The sequence below is a fragment of the Stegodyphus dumicola genome, chromosome X2 (assembly GCF_044657685.1).
Source record: "Stegodyphus dumicola isolate Sdum_Otavi_A_Nest chromosome X2, ASM4465768v1".
Lineage (NCBI taxonomy): Eukaryota > Metazoa > Arthropoda > Arachnida > Araneae > Eresidae > Stegodyphus > Stegodyphus dumicola.
Window position 1 is genome coordinate 75925872 of NC_140781.1, and position 26040 is coordinate 75951911.

General features: G+C 29.4%; 1 protein-coding gene across 5 annotated transcripts in view; it reads right to left on the reverse strand.

Annotated features, from left to right (window-relative positions):
- Positions 1-761: 761 nt before the first annotated feature.
- LOC118195777 (ethanolaminephosphotransferase 1-like) overlaps positions 762-26040 on the reverse strand; it is a 154118-nt gene continuing 128839 nt past the window's right edge. For all 5 annotated transcript variants that reach the window (XM_085809845.1, XM_085809847.1, XM_085809844.1 and 2 more), the window contains one exon: positions 762-25815. In XM_085809845.1, the coding sequence (XP_085665971.1) occupies positions 25790-25815 (26 nt within the window). In that variant the 3' untranslated portion in view covers positions 762-25789. The remainder of the gene's footprint in view (positions 25816-26040) is intronic.

The following is a 26040-nucleotide window of genomic DNA, read 5'->3' on the forward strand; positions in this document are numbered from 1 at the left end:
TCAAAATTTGCCCAATGTGATCTGTTATTGCCTACGTTTCAAAATGCTTTTAAAGTGAGACATGGCAGTATTACTGAAAATGTTTATACTGTAGCTTGCTACTGCTTTATTAGGGTGATATCGCTACTTGAAAACTTTGCACCTTACCCCATTCTGCAAAAATTTCACGGATCACAAAACTAAGATCGTTTATCTTTTTTCCTCCTCCTGAAAACATGTCTTTCACTTCGCCTTTTGTTGCTGCTTCTGAATTTGTAATGCTTTTTTGTTCAGCTCATTCTTATGGTCCTCTATCAGACTCCTAGCCTATGATTTTGTCTAGACACACAGTATCATAGATAACAAGAAAAGTAATAATTTTCAAAGTGCCAAAATCTCTGCAATCCAGTCTGGCTATAATTCCTTCCTGGTCGAAATCATAGTCTTTTAAGTCATTTGCTAATTTTTTCATCTCTCCTGCTTCCAAATAACCTAATGTGTCTACAGTGGCGCCCGAACTAAAAGGGTGGCGGATGATGATTCTCCACACCCAGGATTTGGCGTATGGGTTCGCTAAAAACCCCCGTCACCCTTTAAAAGGGAAGTATATAAGGTATTTCTCCCGCCTTCTTGGGGTGGTGGTCTGCACGCTGGGCACGTATTCCAGAGGCCCGTGGTTCGATTCCCGGCGAGGGCGTTGCTCATTTTTGATCTCTCCTGCTTCCAAATAACCTAATGTTTAGATGTGAATCAAGGATACATTAAAGAAAATAAGACAGCTGTAGCACAAATATGATATTTATTTGGTTAGATTCTATTAAAATACACATGGTTTAGCTGAAGAGATTAAAAATAAGACAGTTGTAGCACAAATATGATATTTATTTGGTTTGATGCTATTAAATTACGCATGGTTTAGCTAACGAGATTTAAACAAGTTTCTTAGTATTACAATATAATAATATAAACTGCTCATAAAAGGTAAGGGATACAGAATAACATGAAGGTTCACACTTGCATATGTAAAATCTGTCATACCTACTTGCGAGGTATGTAAGGTAAAGGATCTGTATGCGTGCTCCAGAACACAAATTATCCACTACACAGCCAACCCTTATGGCTCAACTGGAATTAAGTGGAAGAAGTAGGTTCACGAAAAATGTTCCAACTGGAACTCTATACTTGGCATGAAGCGTAGCTGTCCTCAATTCATTTTAGAAAAAGCGGACTCTTAAAATTCTCAACTGCTAAAGACATGAAGAGATGAATGAACCGATGTGTACAAGAATGGCCATCATACTACCCATTCGGATAGGTATTAGGAACCCGGTTCATGCCCCCAGAGTTCAGATTGCGAGAGTACAAAACTCAACCAGTATGAAAAACCATAGGGTACAGTATCTTAGGCAAAAAATTAATCAAATTAAGGCAGCAGGTGCACTGTACCATCACTAACAAAATGCTGATAAATTGAGTGCAAAAGCAAGATTAATGACCAATAAATATTGGAACTCTTCAAATCTTCAGCTCAGACATTAACAGAGATTGCATACTATTTTACTACTTCATAACTTTAGCTTCTTCAGTTATTTGCAAGATCTTCACAATGTTGCAAAATGTCCCCGAAACAGTCAACTTAACGTTACCACACTTAGGTAAGAGTGAAATTTAATTTTGGCACGCTTGATTATAAGCAGTCGGAAATATCTCAAATCACTTGCAGCCACTACTAGCGCTATATAGATATACAAAACACGAAGAACTGCGGGCCATCTGACTATTTCAACATGTCTGTTTTTGATGGATGACCAAGGAGCAAGATGTGCATAGACATTGAAGGCACCTCTTCTGGATTGTGGAACACAGTCACATGCTTTTCATGATGATTCCCTCTTTAAATTTTGATAAGAATATGAGTGCAAAAGTACGAGGAAACTACATATACTTGAAAGGAGCACAAAGCTATACGCTCCTTTCAAGATAGCTTTCCCATGATATGAATAGGCATCTACACTAGGGCCTGTCTCATGATGTGTCCAGGCAATGGCGTAGCAAGGAGGGGGCAAGGGGTGTATGATGGCACGGGCGCCGCTCGCAGAGGGGCGCCAACTGGTCTCCAAACAAGATTTCATCATATCACTGTTTTTTCGGGGGGGGGCGAAAAAGGTATTTTGTCCCGGGTGCCAAGATTATTATAGAATATCGTGCTACTAAGCTCTCACTTATAATATTTTCTTTTGTGAGATTCAACATATAAACATTACACTTGTAGGCAAGGAAAGGAAACTATGTATGCGTGGGTGCTACACACATATACGAGGGGTGAAAAACCTACTTAAATTAGCGTGCATTTTAAATAGACTGAACAAATTTACCATTCCATCGGTTTGATGATTTTCATATCAAAGCCTGAAGCCTTTAGAATCCATCAATGTCATTTCCTCCTCAGACACAGGATTTCAACCGCAATGAGGACACAAAATCTCACAAGACTGATCAATAGCTTTTAATTTCAGATAATAATATTAAGAATCTTAAATGCATAGCAGTGAAAGTATGAAAGATGATTTTCTATGAAGTACATATTTATTTAAGTGTAAAATTTTACATTAAATATTTTTCTATAATATCAAGTACTGAGCAAAATTTGTATCTTCGCTTTAAAGAAAGGAAAATTATATCACCAAAGTAATGAGATTGAAAACAAAATTATCAGCAATCAAATATGTAAATTTATGAAATTATTTTGCACTAAAGCATAATAGGCAATATCTGAAAACTTCTCTTTAGTTTTCTAAAATGTGTTGCAACAATTTGTTAACATGATTACTTTAAGAAAGCATATCAGATTAAAAATCAGTTAATTCTCAATTTGCAAATATATATATATAATCTATTATAAAAAGTGCTAAAAAAGTTCAGCATTTAATATTTCCTGATGTAATTAAATATTACCTAAAAGGGTAGCTAAGAAAGATGTGATGAACAATAACGACAAATATATCTGAAAATAATGGTTTTATTGCATTGTGAGTTACATAGTTGGAAAGAGAAACTTAAGTTTAAGTATACCTCTAAGTGAGAGTTTTTTGTACTCGAGCTATGTGTAGGTGACATTATCTCGTTCCATATGTCTGCAAACATCAGTGGTGTGCCGCAGTGCTTCGTTTTAGTAAATTGGGCGCACAAATCTAAAACAAATCTAAGTATGCCCTGTGCCAGTCTTTCCTGCAATTAAAACTTTTTGAGTTCTTCTTTCCAGTTATGTAAATCATAATGCAATAAGCACATTGATTTTGGATATATATATATATCATTATTTATCATAATTTCTCTCCTGTGTTATAATAATTGAAAAGTGGTTGCTCTCAAACTTGTAGCAAAAATTTATTGATCGTGTGGAGAAACTGTTAATCTTATTATTAAATTTGTAAGTAATTTTAAATTCAAATTTTGGGAATCGTATTAAAATTGCTCGATTGTTGAATTTAATTCTTGGTTGCAAGGACAAAATTTATTGTTAGTAAAAGAACTGGAAATTCAAGATTTGTGAGAAAAAGTAATTCTAAATACGAGGGAGGGGCAGGGGCGAGAAGGTAATGTAATATTTATTGACAGAAACTAGTTTATCATCTTTGGTTAGGATAGTTTATAGTCAATTTCAGAGACACTTTGAAGAATTCTCAAAATAGAACTTAGTTCTAAGAGTAGCACATGGCAATGACAGAAGCGAAATTGTATGGAAATATAGAGATGTGCGTTGCCCTTTGAAATCGTAGTACATTGTTAATTGATGGCATAATGGATAAACACAAACATATTTTTCAATAAAATTTCAAACATTATTACAGGAAATTAATGTGTAAAATAATTCTAAGCAAATAAACAATTGCATATTTAGCTATTGTTTATTTGCTATGAAGTACTCAAAATACCTCCTCAATGTCTAGGATTATATCCTACTGAACATATTTGGCAAGCTATGGATTATAAAATTTGAAAGCAAATTATAATAACAACTAAAATTAATAATAGAAGATAAGTAGAGAAATATTAGGTCAGAAATAATATAAAATCTAACTGAATTCATGTTAAAAAGATTAAGTTATGTTTTTAAAGGTAACATTAATTCAACAAAGTATTTAAAAAATATTTTTATTTGATAGGTCAAGCAGTATCGGATTACTTTATGAACTTGACTTCCCCTCCTAAAAGAGAAAATACTAATATTTTGGTCAGTACTTTATTTTTCGCAAAAAATTTGTATCATAAAAAATATGCTATTTGACATTATTCTGGAAGCTAAAAAAGTCTGATCATTTTTGTGAGATATTCTCTGATAGCATTACAATAATGCCAACACAATAAAGTTGAATTTCTTGCAAAGCTTAACTGATATAGAAATGGATATGAAGAAGAGCACAAAATTTTTGTTCTAGTTGCAAAATTTAAACTTCTAAAGCATAATTTTATATAAATGGGTAAGCCTTCAAATGAAGTTATTAAACATAACTTCATAGCATCAAACAGTGATTTGTTATGTTTGTGACTTTTCTTGTTAATCTACCAAAATACTGTAATCATAAATCAATATTCCCTTTCTTCTCTTTTGTTAATTAAATGTGAGATTTGATTATATCCATAATTCTTCTGTGAGCAGTTTATTTTATGTAATAAACATAACTGAAAAATACTTCTCGCAGCTAATATTTCATGCCAAAAGTAAAATAATTTCTATAGAAAGCTGGAAAAGTTAGAACTAAAATGCTGAAAATGAGAATAGCAGTCAGACATTTAGATGAATGAAAAAAAGAGGATTGAAATAAATTAATTTATAACTAAATGCATTTAAGAGACACTTCTAAAGAAATATATTCACATCTAATATACTCTTAGTCAAGGCACAAAGTTAATAGAATTTCCTGAAAAATATATTCAGATATAAGAGAATAATTCACACAAAAAAGCCTACAGAATAGAATGACAAAGTATTAGAGGTGATTGAGGAAGAATGAATGAAAAGTACCAAATACAAAGCAGCAATTTTTTTAAAGTATTTTACAAACAGAACTCTGCTCTCTTCATTTTTCTTTTTAAATCTGATGGTACATTTTGAAACCTCTCTTTTCACAATTTTGTAACTAATGCATCTTCAAACACAAAAGTTTCAATGATAACTAAATCAATTAATTGATAAACTTTAAATAAATAAAAAAACACAATTAAAGTTTTTAATAACAGGATCAAATGTAAATTAAATTGTAATCAAAATGTATAATAATAAGGTACACTTCAGAAAAGAAATAATTAAATATATGCAATGCAGAAAGCGAGAGAAAAGCTGAAAATTTTAAAGTATAATAAAAGTAAATATTCTTTTTCAAACAATAATTAAAGCAGCTTTTTAAGTATTGTAAATATCTATATATACAAACAAAATTATTTCAGAACAATACACATTGTAGTACTTTGTATGTCAAGAAAAACATTACATATCCACACATGAAATCTTATTAATGATTTAGAACTTCAAAACTTTATAATAGTATCTGAAATCCTTTTTTTGTACATTCTTAATGAATGTATTTCAGGAAATTATTCAGTTACTTTAAAAATACCCTTGCATTTATTTTAAATCATGTTTAGTTAAAAGCGGATTTTTCCTGCATTTATCTTCAATTTGTGATACAGTTTTATTATAAATAGAACTTCTTGTTTACATGATAAACACTAAATCAAGAATCTACATGCAATAAAATATACTGCTACACGTAAAGCATTTTAAGAAAATTCATTCTTTCGATTTTACCGAGAAAATTTCACAACTTTGAAAAATGTACAAAGATACAGTAAATAATGTATATGTAAGAAAAATTATTAGATTTAAAATATCTAATGATACAAATGCATGGCACATTAACATTAAACTAAAATACATTTCTCCTGCTGGTAAAGTAAAGAAATATTTTAAATACGCACATTTAAAAGCTATAGCATATGACATATTTGAAATCTATTTTACAGACATTCAGAGTGGTTTTAACTAGCACATTATATACCATTTATCTGTATTACACTTTCAACTTTTATGAGATATATGCAGTTATTAATAACAAGCCTATATAAAATGGATTTGCAAGAGTTCGAGCATTATAATACAGTACTGCCTCCCTATCCATGGATAATAAACACATTCCAAGACATATTACAGTTATATGAAATTCCAGGCAATGTCAAATCCTATATATAATATAATATTCGTATAATATGAGGATTGCCCAAATGGAAATATATCTGTAGAAGCTTAAACAGAACTTTCTCCCTGAGTCAGCAGATGGCTCTGTATATCATGAAGCAGTCCGATTCGGAAATTTGTTAGTAAATTCGACATTCTGAACTTATGGAACATGTGGAAACAATGTGACCAAGATGCATTCAAACAGGCTCAGTACACAGCTACTCAATTTTTAACACCAGAAGATAACAAAACAGTCAACATTTATTGTCATGTGATATGTTAAAACAGCCAAATCACCACTTGTTAGACTGCAGACTGATTGACTATGAACAAGTGAGCAGTTCACCCAATTCTCCATGAATGCTTCATACATAGTAAAGCTTGCATGCAATGAGAACCAAAGCATCTCAGTAAGGACCAGATTTTGCAAATAGTTGCTTGCATAGTGCATTACTACACAAAAAAGAACTAGTTTCTTTTCCGGATTGCAGGCTAATTTCATATCACCATTTCTGCATGGTCATGAAACAAAATAAGCATGTAATGGGACACTTCACCTCTCTTTGGCAAAAAAAGCTTGTTTTCTCATGGAAACTCGTAAAATGATGTTCACGTTTTTCGACAGAAACTTGATGGATTGGATAAAGTTAGGCAGTATGATTAATGCAATACTTACCTATCTTATGCACACTGAAAATAGCCATCACGAACCACTGATCTGACACGCTGTCAAATAGAATTATTCTGTTACCAGCCATCTTATGTGGCAACATGTGCCAAGGTTAGTTGTGACTTTTCCAATGAGATTGCTTTCAGCATCCCCCTATAGACCTGATCTCTCATCTTACAACTACCATGCTTTTCAGTGGTTAAAAATGCTCTCAAGGTCTGCAAATGATAATGAGGTCTAGTATGCTAATGAAGGATGGTTCTGTAGCCAACCATGAGCAGTCTTCACCGGTATATACAACATCTTAAGAATTTCTTAAAACATCTGTTTGAACTGGCAAGGTGACCATATGAAGGTAAATTTTCATTCTCTTACTCTCAGAGCTGTAGATGTAAATTAAGCTGCATTCTTAACCTAATTCTTAAGTAATAAATAAGGAATGAAACAAAGACTACTTTTATATTATACCATGCACAATTTCATAGGATGATAAAATAATAAATATCCCCTTTTTTTTAATCAAAGTGTTATATAAGCAATGGAACACCTGGCTGAATCTTGGGATTCCTGATTACTGCACAAATCTGAGCTGCTGTGCTTCACCATTACATGGCTAAGCGATATGGTATTTTTGAAAGTCATAAATATATATTTATTCCTTTTAATTTTCGAAAAGTTTTGGGCAATAGTTAACAGCAAATAACTAATCAGTGGATGAGAAGGCATGACTGTATAATACGAAAAGGGGATAATAATGACCATAAGAGAAAAAATATTAATAGCCAGCCACAAATGCATAAAAAGAAATCTAAGCGCTTCAATAAAAAATTACAAACACAGTACAAAACATACAACATGAATATAATGTAGCTTAAAATATGGCACGTTAAACATATATGGCACATCATGGGAATCATTAACCCCCCCTTTTTTTTTACTTTCTTTACACAGGCTTGCAAGAAGAGACAATTCTTTATTCGGTTTTATTTATGTCATGTTGATTTACATTGACAGGATATCAAGGAGCTATAATTAAATTCTCAGATATTCCAGCAAATGAAAAATGTCTTACATTTTCCCAACATATCAGCTACAATGAGTTGATAAAATGAATGTCAGATCAAGAGATTCAGTTTAAAAAAATTAGCAAACAATACAGATGTAAATATTCTTATCATAGAAGCTTTCTGAGCAGTTTTATCACAAAACTATGATAAATGTTTTATAGCCTCCATAATAATGTATCCCTCATCCATAGTTATACACCATAACAATTATCCAATTTAGTATAATTAGAATTTCAGAATAGAAATACTTCATAAATATTATATTAGGGTTGAACTGAAATAATGAAAGAAAATTTATATGGAATTTATGTAGACTTCAAATTGTAATTCTTAATTGGCATACTTAATTTTACTATGAAATATAAGAATTATAATAAGTGTATTCCCCTTTCATTAATGATTATATATATATATATATACTCAAATATATAAGATTAAAGCTGCATTTTAGCTGTAACTGAATTCTGAAAGAAATTAAAATTACTACCAAATGAAACATGTTAAAAATCTGCATTAAAATTAGTCTTTACATTAATTTGCAGTATGCTTTCACAAACAACCAGCCAAACAAATTGTGAATTAACCAGGAGCAAGTCTTAGGCTGTAATTAATACCATTTCACATTTAAAATTATAACCAAACAATATACAATACCTGCAAAATATATACCATTCATTTTTGTGCAAATTATAAAATGTTATCTATTGACAGATAAATAACACAAGAGTTACTCATATAAGACAGAGTACATAAATGATGTGGAGGTACAAATGATTGCTTTTATGTAGCTGATAACAAACTACCCAAAGCAATACCTTTACTTCCAAATTTTAACAGTAATAAGTAAATTATTAAAGAGAAAAATCTCAGACAGTATAGGAGGGAATTAATTTTTTTTTTTTTAATTTAAAATGTGCAATTAAGTCTTTGCTAATATTAGCACAACTACATTCATGTGCACATGACACAATTATATATAAATATGATTTTAATGAAGTTTTGCTTATATAATTAAGTTTTTGATTTAAGAATAATTTTAAATGAAATAAACATGAAAGATGGCTTAAAAAATACTTTTACTATGCATCTTAGGGTAATGGATAGAACCAATAAAAGAACCTGCACTTTTTGAAAATATAATTTGCAATGTACTAATCTAGTTTAAAAAAAATATCAAAATGGCAGCTGAAAACTGCGCTCAATATATAAATATCATACATAAAAAATTTTTTAATCACGCTTTTGGGAAACAGAAAATGTGATCTATTATATCTTTTAGCCAGCTCTCTTGTGCTTATATAATAGCTTGCTTATGTCTCAATATTTTATTAACTTCAAAAGACACATTTTCTTAAATTTTAGCATTCACAGGTAATTTTTAATAGAGCATCTTTTCAATTGCTACGAGAAATCAGAAACATTTGCTCGATGCAATTCCTTCTTTCTCTATTTAAATTGATATGACTTGAATATAACAGTTTATGACACATTCTTTCCATCCATACACTTTTGTAAATTGATTCAAATAATTTCTAATCCAACATTTTATATGTACAAACGTAAAGTATTTAAAAAGAAAGAAGTACAATATGTTCACTTTTCAGGCCTTTCTTCACAATTTTCGAATGGCAAAAGCAAATTGCAGGCTAAAAATATATCAAGAGATTTAACATTTACCAGCATCAAGTATTTCTCTCAGGAAACCATACCACTAAATGCTAATTTACATCTTATTTGGTTTAGCTAACAGCAAAATCTCCATACCTTAATGTTGCTATCATGTTCTGAGGATTACAAACACTACACAACAGCACACGGTCTAAAGTTGCAGTTGTTTTCCATATTTTGATCAGCATTTTATTCTCTATAACCAGTTTAATGCTTAATCAGGAAGAAATTAAAAATTAAATATTCTTTCAATGTCATTCATTTCAGAACAACTTTCTACCATGATAAACAGTGAATTTAATTCTGGTTCACATTTTAGAGTGTAAAATTTAGTACTGAATAAACCTGCAATGCAATTCAAATTTTTCCTTGTGGCATACAATTAAATCAGGAAGGCTTAACTAACTCAAAACTTTATTTGGCAAATTCCCCCCCCCTTAATTCTGTTGATGAATTATAGCATTGCAAACAAAATTAAATTATCAATTTGTTTCTACAACTGTTCTAATCACTTAATTCATAACTGTGTAAGTGTTATTCATTCTTGGTACCAAATTATCACATTAGATAAGATAATGAATGCAAACACATCATTTGAAAAAGGTGTTTGTAGGTTCTGTTCTCATAAGTTCTGATGCTAGACAAATAATAAGAGTTTCTTGAAATAGGTCAGAGAATTTCATGAAAATAGATTCAATACTATAATGGAACGGCTCTCTAACTATAAAATGTTATCTTTTCATGTGGTTACTATACATTAAATGATAAAAGTCCAAAAATCCATCATTCTTTCACTAGTATTTCTGCCACAAGATGGTATAACTAGCATTTCATTCAGTAATATTTGGAAAGTCTCGGCAGTGGTTTTGCATCTTTCTGCAATTTTCAATTAGTATTTCATTTAAAAATTTTCATTTATACATAATTTATTTCCTTTACTATTTAAAATGCTTTCAAAATCTGAGAAAAATATTGATAAGAGAATAAAGTAGGAATATGCAGCTGTAACAATTCACTAAAAAGTGGATATTATTATTCGAAAAAGGGGGGATTAGAACAGAACTATTTTAATGAAGAAATTTGGTACTGGATCTTCTAATATGAAAATCAGGAAGAAAATTAAACCAAGATCATTGCAATGAGGTTAGTGAGACTGAATGAAATATATAATGCTGTTAATGATTGAAAAAGTAAATAATACAGTATTGGAGAAATAATGAGTATTCATATTCCATGGAATGATTTTTTGAAGCAGATGGTCATTGAAAATTTATTTGAGAAGTCTTCATGCACTAAATGTACCAAATGATGATTTCAAACGAAAAATGATTCAATATAATCACTACACATAAATTTATTTACTAATATGTTTTTCTTCTCAAATATATTTACATAATACCCATAAACAATGTTTTATTCCTCCCGAAAAAAAAAAATCATATAGCAGCGTTACATACTATTAATCCCATAATTAGGTATATTTGATAATCTGGCATCATAAAAATCCCATAAGTAGCACATTATCAGACTTTTGACACAGTAAGATATTTCTTTATACTTTAATTAATCAAAAACAAAAAGTTCTCCCCATAAATATGCCTAATTCAAATTTTGAAGAACCTAGAAGAATCTAATTATAAAATTTCCATCACCTAAGAAGGAACTACTAAACCAACGAATTCTATCTAATAGATGCTATACAAAGTTATTCTGAAAATTCTTAAAATACATAAATAACACACACGAAAACATGCCAGTCCTGAATATGTGCATAAATTTTTCAGGTAAAAATATAAAACTTTTTAACAAATCAATGTTCAATATTTTATTATCTGGAATTTTTACTCCATTGGGGAACACAGAAAGTCAGAAAATATTTTCCAAAATCTTTAAAACAGTTTTTATGGAATTCTGTTTCCATCTAGAGCTACATAAATGAAAATAAACCATGTACAGCATTTTGAACACTTAATGAAATAACAGTCATTAAACAGTTTAAAAGAATTTAATTTAAATAATGCAACATTTATTTGTGCATAATTTCAGCTTTTATATATATATATATATATATAACTAATTTCACATTTTAAGAAATGAGAGAAGAAAATTACACAGTTTATACAACTTCTAAAGCACGGTTAAGGGAAGAAGCAAATATGATTATTGTATCGTAATAATACGTTTTGTATTTTAATGGCCAACCAGTGGCCAGGTATATAAGACTGTTGAACATGCTTTGACCCTGGTTCAAACTCCACAAACAGACTGGCTCCAGAGGCATTTTCATGCTTTTTTGCATGTGCAATGTACCAGTTTTCCTTAGGGAGCCCTTCATAAAGACATCCCTTCTTTCAAGCAGCCATAACCTAATAAATCAAAATCAAATTTTGTATTTTAAAGCAGTATGTTAGCACTATTATTTCTAATACATTCTTTTTATCTGTATAATGCACTTTTATCGCTAATACTTCCTATATAGCTCTACAAGTCAGTTTCTAAATCATATGCTGAAAATATTAAAGAAGAAAATGTGCCAATGGGAGACATATGCAAGTAAATACGGGATACCTTAATTTAAATAAAACATCTTTTTGCTTAGTAGTACATGTTAAATTAATTTTTATGTACATATGAATGACTCTTTTATTATCTTGTATTTAAGAAATTAAAATGTTGTTTAAAATATTTTCTGTGATATGACCAACAGAATGAATGTTCATTATATTTATTATCTTTTGCTAAATTCTAAATAGAATGTTTCTACAATTCTTCAGAAAATACATGCTTTGACCTTATTCATTGATTATGGATGCAAAAATTTGTATTTTTAATAATCAATAAATTAATAAATGCTTGATTAATAAATGCATTTTTAAGGATGCAAAACTCATTAAATCAAGTTTATCTGCATATATTTTAACAGAAAGAAAATAATGCCGACTTTCATCGACAAATTGCCTTAAATTTTCCTCCACAAATATAAAATCAATAATAATAATCTAAATATCATTCAATTATATTTAAACAAATCTTCTCATTTCAGTGATCATTACATGATACAGTAGGATCAATGTTACTTGATCCTAATATTCAAGAAACAAATTTGTCATTACAGTGGCGTATTCTTAATAATCCGGGCTACTGCCAAGGCAGCAGATCACAGATAATCCAAACTATCAATTTTCATGCACATTTTATGAGTTTATTTCTTTAAAAACTGAATAATTATAATTATGTTTAAATAACTGTCCAATTTTTTGCTAATTTTTCGAAGTGCTATTTAATCATTGCATAGGAATTCCCTTTGGTTTGCATAGTCCAACAGAGTTTCAACGGAAGTCACTGCTGCTTAGGGACTAAGCAATTGCCAGTATCTTCTTTGCTCGTGTTTTCAGCATCACTCTCTGCTTCTTCTATTCTTATAAATTTTTAAATGATACCTGCATCAGTGAAGCATTGAAGGCTTGGCTCAGCTGAATAACCATCAAACCATTCCTTGATATTTTCCTAATTGACATTTTTTAAGAATTTTATATTTTCAATTTTTTTTGGCATACAACTTCAGTTACTGACTTGTTTCTTCACAATTAGATAAATCTCCGATTTCTATATAAATATATTATCTAAATCTCTGATTTTTACACAGTCTTGTGCATAGTGCCGAGTGTACGTAGGTACTGCCACACAAAAAAGAATCTGCAAACTGGGATAATCAGCATGAGGATAATTGACTGTATTTAAGTCAGTTTATATCCCATTTTACTCACAATAATAATTTTACTTCGTGTTCTCTTAAATTTCTTTGATTTCAGTCTCCATGTGCTACGTCTAAGGAAATTTTCAGGTTTCAGTTTTAACATTAATGACTATTAAACATCCATGGTTTATCACAAGATTCTAGAAATTCTGACTTTTCATTTTTATACATTATTTAATACAGCATATAAAAGTATCATTAGTTCATAAAATATAACTTTTTCCTATAATGAAATAAACCCTTTGATTTCAGTACAAATACAAAAAAGTATTAATTAAATATTTGAAACATTTTGAACAGATAAAAGTAATAAATATTTTAAACATAATTTTCAATTAAAAAGAACAGAATTTTAAATACATTCTTACAGTTTACTGAAATATCATAAATTTGAGCCTTATTTCACTACACTTCTAATACCACAAGGACAGAGTTGGAAAAGTAATTGGTAATAGTGGTTTTTAAGAATATTTTTTCATATGGTAGAAGTATAGAAAAAAAAAATCTTTCTCCATTAAACAGTTTTTCTCCAGGATCTGTAAACATGGTAAGTTTGAAATATTCCTTATGACGAGTTTCAGTTTTGCTGTCCAAGATTTATTATTAGTAATGTAGTGCTATTAAAATATGTGTTTCTTAACATGGAGAAAGGGTGATATTTGTTATATTCTCATCTATGAAACCTGAACTTTTGATAAGAGAAATTTACACTCTTTTTTTATGAGATCAAACAGTGCTAAACCAAGTTCTACGAGAAAACTAGCATTCATATTAACAAACTACTACTACGAATGGAAGACAAGCCAACAGTGACAAAGCCTATCAGCAGCCAAATATATATAAACACAAATGGATAACTTATTTCTCATACTGTGCATTCGCTCATTATGGGAGAAAAAAAATTGGTGTGAATCTTTTAAATTTACTTGAAACATTTCTTTTTCTACACAAAAGCTATTTTATTACTTTCAAAATGATATAAAAACCAATTTGAAGCTTTTGCTGACATGAAGTTTAGCCATCTCTGTAAAAATGCATGAAACTTTGATGCCAAAGTAAAATATATTCAGATTATCACATGATATTACACTTCGAATGCTATGTAAAATGTATGATATAAAAGATTATGTATACAAATTTTAATAATCAAAGTATTGGGTCATCCAGAAAGCTCTGCCGTTTTTCAAATCAAAGTGAAGTCTCTGCCAACAGTTTTGTTACTGCTGATAAGGAATGACCTTGACTGAAGCAAGTGTGTAATGGTCTTTTCTGCTCATGTTGCTTAGTGCCAGCATGTCATGTGCAAAATTTTTCTTTCAATTAAGAATGGAGAATCCAAAATTGTCATATTATGTTCTTTTACTTTAAAAGAGGAAAACAAAATGCTCCTAAAATTTCAGCTGTAGATGGAAAAAATGCTATTCCGGAAAATGTAGTTCAAATATGGTTTGAGAAGATTAAGCACAGAAATTTCAGCCTCGAAGATGATGCTCACTCTAAATGACCCTCTTTGTTTAAAGAGACCCTCTTTAAACAATGACCTCATAAAAGAAGCTATATTAATTTAGATGCCAAACAACAAAAATCCTTTTTATATTTTCAAATTTTCACAGAACTAGTTTCAATGGTTCGATAAAACCATCGAAACTAGTTCTGTGAAAATTTGAAAATATAACGCTGATTTTTTGGTTTTGGTTTCTAAGTTAATATTTGTTCAGCATGTTATTGTATCTTAATTAAAAGAAGCTATCTCTGAAAAATCCACATTACAAAGTTTAGGAACTATCAGACAGACTAAATATACAGACCAGTACAGTACATGATCATTTGAAGAAGACTGGGTATGCAAGTTGCCATGTGCGAGTACCCCCATACTTCAACACAATACGCTTTTCTGAATTTCGAAATGTGATTCTTTGATGGAATGAAATAAAGAAGCTCCTTTTTTGAAACAGCTTATTACTAGAGATAGGAAGAAAAAAAAAATGCAAAAAAAAAAAAATGTTATAAGAAAAAGATCATGGGTATAACAAATGAACCTCCTTTAGCAAAATCGAGAGTGGTCTGCATTAGAGATGGATGATCCACTCCAGAACCAATTACACTTTACTGAAAAGTTACTGTTCCAGTGAAAACTGAATGGCAGTTCTGTAACAAGTCACCGAGAGCTGTTGTTGGGAAGCGTGCCAAAAATATGATTCCTCTTAACCTTTTAACTGTCAAGTTATTTTGATGATTTGGGTGCATAAATTGTCAATTTTTTTATTCCAAAAATGAAATGTTTGCTTGCAATCAAAAAATCAAAAAAATGCCACGCACTTTGAACTTTAACCTCTATCCTTTGAAACCTTCAGTAAAATGCTGCTATCTGTTGAAATAAACTTCTCACGATATATATTCGGGTATAACAATATGATGCACTCAAAAAAAAAAAAAAATTAGCCCGAGTAATATCCGGGCGTGACATTTTGGAATACCAGTGCTGTGCCCGAGATTATTACGGGCATGAATGACAGTTTAAAGTCTAATGTAAACACAAGCAGTCTTTCATTTATTATTTACTGGAAACGTCTCTGACCTATTTTTAATGTGTATATGGGTGTTATGTATGCATATTTGTGCTTTGGGTTTGCTTGTCTTCAATCTAGTATTTCAAAAACAAAACATTAAATAAACCAATGCATCTCAGCAAAACTGATCCCCCTGTTTGCAAATGGATGGAATTTGTTTTCTTCCCTATCTGGCAGTATGAGGATCTCTTTAAACTATGTAGATTACAGGAACTAGTTCTTCGAATTCCCAGCTATTCAGCGTTCTGGCACTAGTCGCAGATCTAGGTCATTCGGAGTTGTGATCTTCATCACTCCTGCTCTAGCTGTGGATTTGATTCGGACAAAGTCTTCATTATTCGATCTTGCTCTAGCCACAAATCTGCTTCCTGCTGACTCTTGATTATTTGCTCTTTTCTCTTTCTCGGAGATAATAAATATTAAAGCCAGCTACAAAACTTAGTTCCTCTAAGTTTCACTTTGATTCTTTGAATACTGTGTCACAGTATAGCTACATATATTAGGTACCACATTTTTTTATCCAATATTACTGTTCATGTAAAATAATAAATTTTATTCTAATTTATCTACTTATTTTACCAACGTCTTGTAATCAAAAGCTGTGAATTTCTCTTTAATCTTCTTTGGAATTACTATATATTTCAAACATAAATTTTTCCATCTATATTTTTTCAAAATTGCAGAACAAAATGTGAATCCTACTGAATAGAAAAACCTTGAGCGATATTTTGTATCATTTCGTCAAATAAGATAAAAGAAAGAAAATGGCAGTATTGTCAGCAGACAATTTCCTGTTTTTTTGGGATCCACCTCTAATCTAAAAATTTATTTTTACACTGTGCTTTATAAGAGCAACAAAATATCAATTATAGTAATAAAATAATGTGATCTTTAACATAAGTGAGTTTAGTTTTTCATTATTTTTTAACTTTTAGCATTTTAATGCTGTTCTATGTAGAAACGTTTTTCTTTGCACAATCTCAAAAGAAGAGTTGAAAGAAATCAATCCAGGGAGTGAGCGGTTTGGTTGAATTGATTCCAGCGATCCTACTCCTTGTTCAGTTCTTCCTGCTTTCCACCCCCATCTTTGCACACTGCTTTTGTTCCATGCCCAGTTCCAAGTGCATTCATCAAGGTCATTGTTAGTGAGCGGTGAATTGTTAAAAAGAACTGATTCAGCAAGTGAACAGTTCTGATCTGATTACTTAAAGGAGCTGTTTTACACATCTCTAGCCAGCATCCCATAAAAAAAAAAAATAAATAAATAAATAAAAAAAATTGCTTTGTGCATGGTGGTTTGTTTAATTTATTTGATTATGACAAAGCAAGCTAGGGTTATCTGCCTAAGAGGAGGGATGCCTTTGTGGAGGACTTTCTATGGGAAAGCGGCTCATATTCACATTACAAATAGAGAAAACCATGAAAGAATCCATGCAGTCAGCCTGTTCGTCTAGATTTATGCCCAGGTTGAACTACCAACATTCAGCAACTTTACCACTTGGCTTGCTCGTGGGCCCTTCACGTATGGTGAGGCTACAAAGGAATAGCATATTATGAATTGTGACCACCAAATCAGACAATAAATATGGAGAAACATTGTTTCAAAATGGCAGTTTTAAAAGGAGACATTGAAGCAAAGCACCCAGAATGGACTAGTAGCCAAGGTATTGCCTCCATTGTGACAATGCTCAGCTTCACATTTCAATGAATGTCAGACAAAGATTTATTGAGGGATGTTATGTGTTACCACTATATTCACTAGAACTTGCCTCCTCAGATTTCATCTCTTCAGGTCACTTCAAAATTCTCTGAAAAGCATTTCTTTGGAGACTGCCAAAGAACACTTATACAGCTTCTTTATGAATAAAAAAATGACTTTTCTATTAAAAAAATGTGTTTCATAGCTGCCAGGGAGATGTCAAAGAATCATAGAACAAAATGGTACTTACGTGGTTCAATGAAATTTTCTTATGTTTTTTCTTTGTGCTTCATTTGTATTTTATCATCAAAAAACTGCAGAACTCATCATATGACCAAATACTTTTAATGCATTTTCTTAGAGAATCATTTGGTGCCAAAGCATTTTAGCACGCCTATACAGATGCTTAAAAAAGTTTGCACTTTTTCTCCATAAACAGTTACAACTTGCAAGACGAAAATATTATATTAATTTTATTAGATGAAATAACTAACAACAGAATACATGATGCATTAACCAAGGAACTGACTGCTTAATTAAGGCAAGTCAGTCAACAGTCAACAGAGTCAGTCAACTCATCAAATGACCAAATACTTTTAATGCATTTTCTTAGAGAATCATTTGGTGCCAAAGCATTTTAGCACGCCTATACAGATGCTTAAAAAAGTTTGCACTTTTTCTCCATAAACAGTTACAACTTGCAAGACGAAAATATTATATTAATTTTATTAGATGAAATAACTAACAACAGAATACATGATGCATTAACCAAGGAACTGACTGCTTAATTAAGGCAAGTCAGTCAACAGACATAATGTTTAAAAATGTGAAATCTTTGTGAATATCAATTTGCATTCTACATGTATGAAAAAAAATTTTCTGAATAAAATAACAGCAATTATTTTTAGCATTATAAAAATTCCTTTACTTTATTTTAAGGTATTTAATAAATTCAAAGATTTAAAATGACTAATTAATTTTATACATTTAACAGGTTTTTTCTTTCCTAGGAAAGAACAACTATATTTATGATGACAAAATTTTACAACATAAAAATAATAGTTTTCATACACTTTTCCTGAATAACTTACAGAGAGATTTATTTCACATTTAATCCAATTAGATTTTGATGGAACGCATATTTTTACACATGATGAAATAAAAACCTAATTTTTTCAAAACCTCTTACAATAACTTAAACATCTGTTACATTAAAAAGCCTGCAATAAATTATGAAGCACAGAAAAGTTTTCCCATAACAGTTTAATAATAGATAGGTCATAATTTCTAAAAATAAATCAAAAAGAACACCAAAATAGAGTTAAATAGAATAAAAAGGAAGAGAAAAGAAACACTGCTCCCTAAATAATTTACATAAAAATCAACAGAAAATAACTACAATGACATTTCCCAAAAGTGATAAAAAATTTATAATCAGAATGATCATAAATCTAATGAGACTAGAATGACCACAATAATGAAAATAATAACAACATATTATTAAAGCAATAAGAACCTTAAGAAATTTATCCTAACTCATGCATTCTGACCTAAAACAAGATCTTTCCTAAACTTATTAAGCACTTTAGTTTTCTATTTTCAACGCATATTGAAAAATAATCAAGTTTTCAGGTTCTGTAAAGCCAGACTAATTTTTCCCCTTATGTAAGGTAAAATAATTTTTGCAGAAAAAAGAAACTTTGATCCCTTAATGATTTACACAAAAATCAACAAAAAATAACTGCTAGAGCCATTTTCTACTTACCTCTTCAGTATTTCAAAAAATAGTAATTAAAAAATATTGCAATTAGAATAATCACAAAACTAATGAGACTAGAATAGTATGCCATTGAAACAAAAATAACAAGAGAATAGTTTTAAACTATTTCTTAGGAAACCTGAAGAAATTCATCTAAACTCAATCATTCAGAACAAAAAAGAGCCCATTTTCTAAAACTACCAAGCATTTTATATCTGTTTTCAATGCATATTGAAACAAATCATTTTTAAGGTTCTAAATATTTTGGCCCTTAACGTAATACACACTAATTTTAGCAAAAAGAAAAAACTCTGATGCCTAAATAATTTATATGAAAATCAACAAAAAGTATCTATTAAATTCGCTTTCTATTTACCTAATTTCTTCATTATATTCCAAAAAAATTAGAAAAAGTCAGAATCACCACAAAACTAATGAGACTAGAATGATATGCCATTTTAATCAAAATAATAACAGTATATTTAACTAGAGCTCTTCAGAAATCTGAAACAATTCATTTAAACTTATGCATTCTGAGCCATTATAAGTACTTTTTATAAACCTACCAAGTATTTATTTCTGCTCTTTAAATGCATATCGAAAAAATGAAAATTTAGGGTTCCATAAAATCAAATTAATTTTCTCCCTTAAAGTACTGCAAAACCTTTTTTTAAAGACCTGCAGGTTAATCACACATTAATCCTCTGACAGCTTATCACATTTTTATAAGCAACATGTTATAATTTGCCCATCCAGTGCTTTTCAAGATTTGTAACAGCAGTATGTGTTTAAATATACTTTACACCAGCTTTGGACAGCAAATGATAGTCTTATATTCATTATAAACTCTCGGAATGGCACAGGTTTTAAAGCTGCTAAAACAGCCCTTAATTTTAAGTTCCAATTAGCAATACTACATAATTTTATAGAACTATCAGAACTAGCAAAAGGCAAATAAGATGCTTAAATTTCTAGAAATTACACACATCAGAATAAAGAAATTATAATGTGAAGAATACTATCTTCAGGTAGTAATAATATATATTTATTAAACATATACAATTTAGATTATGCATATCAGTTTAATTATCACACATAATTTTAAATATACCTATCCAATAAATATGATTAGGTAATCCTAATCCAAATTATTAAAAAATTTTGTTCATCATGCCCTAGTAAATCATGAAGAAAATATAAACTGGTAAGTAAATTTAATTTCCTTCAACCCATAAAAAGCTCCTTAAGAAATTCACAATTCATTTACTAGTTATTGCAAATTGTTTTACAGTACATCAATTATTCATAATTACCAACGTGGGATTATTATCATTTTGCATGCGTCTGTTCTAATCAGTGGCAAAGCTAAAACTTTTGCCACCTGGGCGGGATGTCCCTGAGTTTGCTGCCCATCTTAGTATGCAAACAAATAACTGCAAAATATCTCCAAATGATATGCAGGGAAATAAAACTCTACTTTGAACTTCTGAAGAAAATCTTTTGTTCTAATATTTTAAAATTATATCATTAGTCTTATTGCTTCCAAAATACTCAGCTGCATTGTAGCAATACTATTTGACTACTCTTGCTGTTACGCAGACAGTAGAGAAAGATTTCTCAAATGCAATGTATACATTTGTAGCTTTTAAATACTTCTTAAACTACTTTTATTTAGAAATAGATGTTCACAGCAAGCAACACTTACAGCAATTGAGAGGAAAATTTGTACTGGTATTACAATATTTGGAACTTTGTTCTGAAGACTGCATTTTAGAATAAAATGCACAAATTCAAAAAGATTGCCATTTCATGATCCTCTTTTTATTTTTCAAGGGGTAACAAAAACAAAACTCTGAAGAACTTCTTTCTTAACAAGGAATTCTTTCTCATGACTGTGACCACAATTTAGTTGCTATTCATAATCTGCATTCAAAAGCTTCACCAGAATAAAAAAGTTATAACAAAAGTATGTGGCTGCTGCAATGGCATGGTGATTTCTTAAAAACACTGTATTTAGATTAAAAAAATCTTTCTTCTACCTGACTAACTCCTATAAAATAATGTTTCATGCAAAAAATACAATTCTTAAAAATGTTCTGCTGGTTTCTTCAACAGTTTTCTCTTTTTAACATTAGCTTATTGTTTAGGTATGTTAAAATTAATTTTAACATAAAGTTAGGTAAAAGTTCCTTAATTCAAAATATTACGTGTACGAAATTCAATCACTATAAAAGATATTTAATGAACAATTAATCATTGTCCTAATATTAAAGACAATAATTATCAACAAGAATCAGAACAGTTTTGAGGGTTAAGCAGAACTTTTTACAGCTGAAGATGAGAAAATGATGGCAAAGAAATTTTTCTTCACATGAGAACAATAGATAAAAAATTCAAGAGAGTTCCACAAAAGGATTAGGAACAAAGCCACAAGAGCCGTCTATTCAATATATATATATATATATATAAAGAGAGAAAGCAACTATGAAATAATTTCTTGAAAAGTTTAACTCAAACACAGGTAAAATTTGGTATCATTAAACAAAACTGAAAGATTTTTACTAATGTAAGACATCTCCAGTTAATTGAATTTGTAAAAACATGTTTTTTGAAAGATTTTAGCTGCAAAAAAAAAGTTTTTTTTAATCAGCAATGTTGGGTAATACAGGATTTATGGTTCTTTGTTTGTTTGCTTGTTACAGTCTAACCAGTTATTCTTAATTAATGTATGTTCTCAGAACTACAACAAAACATGTTTATAAATCTATGCACATTCTGTCTTGTACCAATGTTTTCCAGATATATACAGACGAGTTGCATAATGTTAAAAGTAAAAATTATTAAGTGCTAAGATATCAACGAAATGTATTAAAAAAAGTTTTCAAACTGTGACAAATTTCTTTACAGATACATTATTCAACTTTTCCCTTATATATTTATTCATATTTGAAAGCCAAACTGCTAAAAAAGAGATTACTGTCCTTACAGATGAGACTTTTATATATAATAATAGTATGTAACTTTTTAATCAACACTTAGAAGTGGAATTTTGGAGTGAAACATGGCAGGTAATGTTAAATCACAGAATTTTATTGTATATGCAAAATATTCAACAGCAAATAAGTTTTCTTGCCACTTCTTTTACTCAGCTAGACACCTTACTGGAGTATTTTAAATAGCACAGATATGCGTTCCCCCAAAAAAGAATTAAAAGATTATTTAACTTTGATTCAGTTCAATAAGAACCAAATCATTATTACGAGATATATACATCCTTTTAAACTTAAAATTAAGTTGCCTATTATTTATCAGGACAGTTACATTATCTTTTTGTGGGAAGGAATGCACTACCTGAAAAGTTACGATACCTTTATCGCAAGTTCACAAATGTCTGCAGAAGGAAGTTCCCCTTTATATATACACTTAAAATACTGCAAGTCCTTTTCTAAAACAACAGAAATTTTCTCTCCTCAGAACAAGAACAATGGCCAAAATAATATACAATATACATAACAAGCAAGTTATAGGTTAAACAAACTAGCAGAAAGGAAAATTAGTCTCATTATTGTTTTGGGGAGGAGAAGCAAATAAATAAAAGAGAGATGAGTCATTAAATATCTTTATGCGAATAAAAGGCTTTAATAAATAATGATTAGATATTTTGCTACACACTTAATTGAAACAAAAGCCAAATTTTACATATAAAAATAATTTCTCATTTAATACAAAATAATAATAAATTTAACATAAAAAATTTCAATAACTAAATTAAACATTTCAAATTCAGACTTATCACTAAACATAACTTTTTGACATAGGAAAAAACAACCCCATTTATTTGGCATACTTTCTCATCAATACCTCCCAATCTTGAATGATTTTAATTCATTTGGAAAATTATATAACAGCTGCATTCATTATACAGCAATTAGATCTCACTTATATCAACATTAATTGAAATGCAAAGTAATCACCATCAGAACCAGATAATGGTTTAAAAAAAACAGTTCTTGTTTTTTTCAGCCAAACAATTTTAGTTTCTTTACACAAGATCCAAACAATTAACTTTTTTTTTTCCATATAAAGAATTTATGTGACCTGGTATCTATGTGTATATTAAAAAAAAAAAAAAAAAAAAAAAAAAAAAAAAAAATACAACCTGATTGAATGAACTTTCTGTGACAGAGAAATAAATGAATAACACAAGAAAGTATAATTAATCAGAGGAGTTAAAGCAACAAAAATCAGCATAATATTTATAAATTTGCAGGACTACTTTTAAAGATTTATATATAGTGCCTTCTTGAGCTGCAGAAAGGTCTATATCAAAACCTTTGAAATTAGTTCTGCAAATTTATAAACATTATGCTAATCGTTGTTGCTTTAACTCATCCAATTAATCATTAATCAGTATGGTACTTTAACTTAGAAAAGAAAGTATAGTTTAATCAAATGCAGAATATATAGTGACAAAAATTTGTGAGCTACAGCATTAAAAAATTATACATGACAGTTTTAAATATTACATATGCAATAAAGTGTGCTACAGATAATATACATACATATATTAATATATATTGCAAATACCACTACATTACAAAGTTTAATGAAGTTTGTTTACTTTAGATATTTTTGGTTCAACAATCATAGGTTGCATTAATTACAAATATTTCAATGATTTGTACATTAAGTAACTGTATAAAAATAACATATAAATATTTATATTGAACCTTTATGTATTAAAATATAAAATGTTTCTTAATATATGACACATAATTGCCAAGGAACAGCAAGATGTTATCAAAATGAAGAAAAAAAACATGCTAGGCTACTATTATTAAGAAGAACTCAGCTTTAAGCCCTGATCGAAATGAAAATATTTGAACATTCATCATTTATTTAAGTTGATTCACCTTTTCAAAGTACATACTTAATTAGCCATATGCCTGAAATACATACATCATGATATATATATATATATATATATAGTTTTATGTAATACGATATACATAATAATTTTTAAAATGCACTGCATATATAACATGCATAACAAGTATAAAACACTTTTTATATATAATGATAAACTATTGCCTTTTCAAAATCTGAAAATACAGCAAAAACAATGACTTATGTGTATTTAGGGTATGTCTATTACAGAAATTAGCAAATATGATATACAGACATCTAGAAAATTTCTATTACAGAAATTAAAAAATAATTCCTTAATTCATAATAATATATTATGCAATAACATTTTATTATGCAAAGAAAAGCTGATTTACATTTGATTACAAATAAAACAACATATTACTAAAAATATCAAGCAGTTTCCAACACAAAATACATCAGATGTTTTAGATATTAATTATTCTAAAAAATAATTGATAAAAAAATTTTTAATGAACATATATAATTCTTTGCACATTCATAAAAATTTTATTGCATCCTTTGGATTCATATGAATTATAACGAAAAGGGATGTTCACTTTCATATATGTGTAAGAATTTATAAATTCACAGTAAATATACTTTTTCTTCAAGATTAAAACACAGTTTCTTGGGGTGAAAAAGACAAAGGTTTACACTCATCACTAACATTAAATTCAATATATTTACAAAAACATATCCAAAGATTTTTAAGACTAGTTGAGTAAGTAACAGCATTTCATGACAAAACTTAGAATCACAATTTTCTTTTCAAATATCACAAACCATGCAAGATTTCACAATCAACATAACACCTTGAAGCAACTGAAAGTTTGCGAATTCTCTTACAGAATAATTATTTACAGCTTATGTTCCTTAAAGAGATGGATTACATTACAGAAATCAAAGATGCACATTTGAGGGTACATAAAATAAATAAAATTACTCTTAAATCTTAGTAAGTAGCAAAGTAAAAATAGCTATATCAAATGATAAATCAATCTGATTTAAAAGTAGATAATTTACATATAATGTATATATAATTATATACGCTACACTAAATGATATATTTTTAGTTATAATCAATATTTTGGCATGTGATGAGCTTCATAAGCAGCCTAAATGCATACATTTAAACTAAAATTAAAAAATATTAATAATAAAATATATAATGTGTATATATATATATTTATATATATATATATAGATCAAGTGGAAAACACTTGTTTATTTATAAAAAGTACTGAAGATTCTTGCAAACAAAATAATTTATAACAAAAAATAATCACATGAATGTCAGATGAAATGGAAAATTTATGTCCTTTAAAACTAGAGCCATCACACTTGCTTCACATAAAATTTCTAATGTGTACAATTATATAATAGTGCAACTGTAAGTCCATGAATGGTGCTTCATCAATCTTTTACACTTTTCTTCAATGAAAAGCAATGTATTCTAAAATGCCGACACATCTGTTGCACCTAAAACATTAAATAAAATGCAATACCTTTCAAGTGTTAAATATTAAATTTTAAAAAAGATTTATTTACTAGTTTTAACAAATATTTTTATCATATCATGCATGTTAATATTTTTATTATACCTTGCATGTTAATAATCTCAAAACATTATTAACTAAAACAATGGGAAAGTAGTTAAATGATGATAGAGAGCATAAACAAAGAACAACAGACACAAAACATAAT